General features: G+C 57.8%; 1 protein-coding gene across 1 annotated transcript in view; it reads right to left on the bottom strand.

The window, feature by feature from the left end:
* The window catches only part of PRMT8 (protein arginine methyltransferase 8), a 78,633-nt gene extending 74,455 nt beyond the window's left edge, over positions 1-4,178 (bottom strand). The window contains exons 1-2 of the mRNA XM_024733288.1: positions 4,062-4,178; positions 3,837-3,969 (exon numbers count right to left, since the gene is read on the bottom strand). Of these exons, the coding sequence (XP_024589056.1) occupies positions 3,837-3,911 (75 nt within the window). The 5' untranslated portion in view covers positions 3,912-3,969; positions 4,062-4,178. The remainder of the gene's footprint in view (positions 1-3,836; positions 3,970-4,061) is intronic.
* Between the last annotated feature and the right edge of the window lie 263 nt (positions 4,179-4,441).

Here is a 4,441-nt window from a genome sequence, read left to right as displayed (position 1 = left end):
AGGGTGGGAGGGTGGGAGGGAGACGCAAGAGCGAGGAGATACGGGGACATATGTATACGTACAGCTGATTCACTTTGTTATAAAGCAGAAACTAACACACCACTGTAAAGCAATTGTACTGCAATAAAGATGTTTTTTTTAAAAAAAGCCAATTATCCTGTAATAGGAAAAGTGAGAGACAGGTGTTAGGAACACAGAAGAAGGAGAAGGAAAACTCACTCTCCGTGGAGTGGAGGATAAATGGTCGATCTGGGAAGGCTGCTGAGAGGAAGAGACCTTTGAACTGGGTCTTGCTGGGTAAGGAAGACCTTTTGTTTCGAGAGAGAAGGGGGGTGGGTAGAGTAGCCCAGGTAGAGGAACCAGGAAGCACAAAGGCATTCAGGCATGAAGTCAGTGTTTGCAGAGAACTGCATGGGGCAGGTACTGAAGGGCTAAGGAAATGGGCTTTATCCTGTGTCCTAAAGGCAACAGGGCGACATGGTAAGTTTTGAAAGCAATGTCTGATCATGAGCAGATCTGTACTTCTGAAAGCCCGTCGAGGGCTGGATTAGAGAAGAGGACAACAGGAGAGAGGCTGTTGCCTTAGTGAGGGTGGTGGCCTCTGCACGGACAGCCGGCTGGGAAGGAGACCAGACAGTAGAAGGTTTCCGATGACACATGCGGAGCAGGGGATGATGCCCTCGGCTGAGGAGGAGAAGCGCATCTGAGGGACAGAGCCAGAAAAAGCAGAAACGGAGCTCACCATGCCCACCCTGCCCCCGCCCCAGCTCTAAACTTCACCGGTCAAGGGAGGCTCTGCTCACAAGCAGGTTTTTTTGTTCCCCACTCTCTCCTGCCTGCTTAAGGATTAGAATATCTCTCCCTAAGAACCTTGTGAGAGGTCACCTTCTCCCTGTCACCCTTGCCTGTCCCAACACCGCATCTCTCCCTTCCCAAACATCCTCTCTCCCTATCCCTCTCTCCTGCTCCCATCCGAACGTGGCATCTTTTTAGAAGTCACGTAGGGACCTCCCTGGCGGTCCAGTGAGTAAGAATCACTGCGTCCACTGCAGGGGGCAGGGGTTCGATCCCTGGTCGGGGAACTAAGATACCTCATGCTGTACAGTGCGGCCAAAATAATAATAATAGTAACAAAAGAATAGAAGTAGCAACGTAGGGCAAAGGGCAGTGAATCAGAAGCAGGGGCAGTCTGTGCTCCAAGGCTGTCTGTCCTAGCTGACCAGGTAACTTTCAGAATTTGCTGAACCTCTCAGCCTCAGCATCCCCACCTGTAAAATGAGGCTAAGAAATGAAAACTAATCTTTGCTTATCTCACAGGATTATGGTGAGGATGAAATGAGATAAAGTGTTTGTAAACCACACCAAGGAAAGGCAGGAAAAGGTGCTACTGAACTATCTGCATCACCTGGCACTACCGTCCCCCAGACTGTGAGTTCCTTGAGGGCAGGGGCCTGGTGTCTTCATCTTTGGATCTCGAGAGGCTAATCATTCCTGGCACAGAGTCAGTGTTTGATAAAGACGTGTTGAATTAAAAACAAGGAGCGCTACCACCATAGACACAACACACACACACACACACACACACACACACACACCCCACAGAGGCATCCTTGCCTCCCTCTCTCTCACCATAAATGCAGGCAGACCCACAACACCCCACTTTTGGAAGTACTGCTCTAGTCCTGGCTCATTCCAAAAACAGCCAGTTCCTGGAAGAAAACCAAGTGATTGTCACGCTGCCTGGATGCCTCCATTGGCCACGTTTGACCAAGTCTGAATTCTTCCCCTTCTCAGGGGAAGCTGTGAAGAACTGAACCCCAGACTCACTCCCCTTCCCGGAGACCCAGCTGGATCTGCCCCTCCCACTTTGTGCCAGGCGTTCGACATGGGTTTTTTTCTTTTTGTGCTCGCAGGAGCTCGGCCGCCTATACTGCTGTTTTCATTGATGCCTTGAGCAGAGCTGGCATGTGCAACCGCCGAGAAGGGGGAGTGCGGAGCTGCGGGGGAAGCATGTAAAAATAGCCTGGCGCGCGTCGTTCGTTCTGCCTGCTCCGGACTCCCTGAACCCGGGCCGAGGTGGGGAAGCTCACATCGCCGTGCACAGTGCGGAACCTGGCCGGCCGGGGTCTGCACCCAGACACGGCGCAACAACCGGAGGGCCGGGGGGCTAGAGAACTGCGAAAACTTTTTTTTTTTTTTTTTAGAAGCCGAGCGGTAGGGGGATGGGTAGAGAGAAGCTGTTTCTTGCTTCTAGCGCTCCAGCCACACGGCTGCAGGGACTGCTACGTGCCCGCTGGTCCAACAGATTACAGAAGTGCAGCCTGGACTCTGAGCTAGTTTTAGAAACCCATTCTGCAGGTGGGCGATGGGAGGGAGGAGGGCGAGGGGTTTGGTAAGGCTAGCTCTCTGCCTTGCACCACACATCATTCTGAGTGTCTGCTTGCCTGGGGGCGGGTGTGGGGGGGCGAAGAGGAAGTGGCGAGGGGACCGCAGGCGCGCATGCTTTGCCCTAACTCAAGGCGATGGCATTAGCTCCCGAACACCCCACTGTTCTCCCCCAGAGCGTGTTTGTTTCGAAATCGACAGTTGCCAGATGCACGCTGCTTCTAGTTTCTCAGAGAACGGGGATTTTCAAAGCTTTGCTGCCTACGCGGTGGGGTTAGGAGGCAGCTGCAGTTCAGACCTCGAGGGGAGAAGATCGGGAAGGGTCTCTGTCCCTTTCTGCAACCCAGCAAGACAGAGGGACAATCCCCGTGCCACACCTCCATCCCGCCCCACGCTGCATATGGGTAACCATATGTGAAGTGCACGGCAGCCCCACCAGACACCCGGCTATTAATAGAGCCCGGGAATTTGCTCTCTGCCTTTTTCCTGCCACCGAGTAAGGGATGATCTTCACACACATACCCCACTCCGCCCCCCCCTCGGCGCACCGTTCCTCCACGAAGGTAAGGGGGCTGCCCACGCGGATCCCCTTCGTGACTACAGGTGCCCAGAGCCTACGGGCTAACCCAGTTGTAATGACAGCAGGGTCAGAGCGAGGCCAAGGAACGCAGCCTCCAGTCTTTGCGGCTCCGAGCCAACTCCAGAGTACAGAAAGGGCAGCCGCTGGGCTGCCGGAGGCGGGGGACGAGAACGCAATTTGCGGAGCTAGAGCGACCTCCTGGGAACTGCTGCGGGACGAGTGGCTGCGGACCCATTTCCCGATGCAGCGCGGCGCGCAGGCCCCACGGCCCGCGTGGGCTCGGCTGCGGCAGGAGCGGGCGCTGTCCCTGGTCCTGAAGGTGGCCGCGGCCCGAGCTTCCTCCCCAGGGTTAGCGTCCCAGAGGCGGCTCGTAGGTGCTGGAGGGCAGACCTCTCCCCGGCCCGGACCTGGGCGCGAGGGTCTGTTGGTGGTGCCCAAGTGCCATCCCGGCACGGCGCACGGGGCCCCCCTCCCCGACCCCCATCCCCGCGGCCCGGAGCTCTCCGCGGTGCCGCGGGGACCGAGAGCTCGAGCTTGAAGGGTAACGCCGAGGGAGCGGCCGGCCGGAGACGGTCAAGGCGCCGCAGGGAGCAGACGTGGCCCCCGGATCACCCATCCCGATCCGGCTGAAACCGGCACCCTGGAGCCCTAACGGAGCCCAGAGGGGAGGGCAGGGGAGTTCGGCCGCCCAGCGTTTGGGACGTGGGGTGGGGGAGGGTGGAAAGCGAGCAGCGGGGGGCAGGAGAGGGAGCTGGGGTGAGAGCGACTCTTTTGCATTTTCAAGAGGGAGGGGGCCTGAGACAGGCACTGTTTTTCCTTTTTGGTCCGGGTGGGCTGCGGGGTCTCCGAGCCCGGCCTCTCGCCTCCTTACCTCGGTGTTCTCGGCCGTGTTCTCCGCCATTTTCCTCCTTAGGAGCAGGCAGCGGGAGGAGTGTTTCATGCCCATAAGAGCCAGCAAGGGTTTGGTGATACGGAGATAGTGCCGAAAGAGAGAGCTGGTGTAGCTTTAAAAGAGAGAGAGAAAGAGAAAATGGGAGGAAAAAAAAAATAAAATAAAAGCCCAACCCAGTCCCTCTGCTGGAGCATCAGCCGGTACCATCAACCGCGGTGGAGTCTTTCCTGCAGTCTCCACTTTGTTTTATTTTCCTCCCTTCTCATCGGCTTCGGATTCCTTCACACAGTTTCGAGTTCCTGTGGCGCCCGCGACCCCCTCTCCGCCTCTCTCCACCCGCGCTGCGGGCCAGGCAGGAGGGAGGGAGCCCCGAAGGCTCCGCGGAGGCGGCGGCGGCGGCGGCTCCTCGCCGGCTGCTCGCAAAGTCCGGCCGGCCGAGGCAGTCGACAACTCCTCTCAACTTCTGCCGATCAGCGGGCGAAGCAACACGCTTCCTGCGCGTCCCTCCCGGGGGCTGAGCCGGTGAGTGGGGGCGGGGAGGAGGTTGGGCCGGGCGGGAGGCTGCTGCTGGGCGCAGACCGAGA

Source organism: Neophocaena asiaeorientalis, unplaced genomic scaffold (genome assembly GCF_003031525.2).
Source record: "Neophocaena asiaeorientalis asiaeorientalis breed wild unplaced genomic scaffold, Neophocaena_asiaeorientalis_V1.1 scaffold150, whole genome shotgun sequence".
In the NCBI taxonomy this organism is placed as follows: domain Eukaryota; kingdom Metazoa; phylum Chordata; class Mammalia; order Artiodactyla; family Phocoenidae; genus Neophocaena; species Neophocaena asiaeorientalis.
This window is presented reverse-complemented; position numbering and strand designations above follow the sequence as displayed.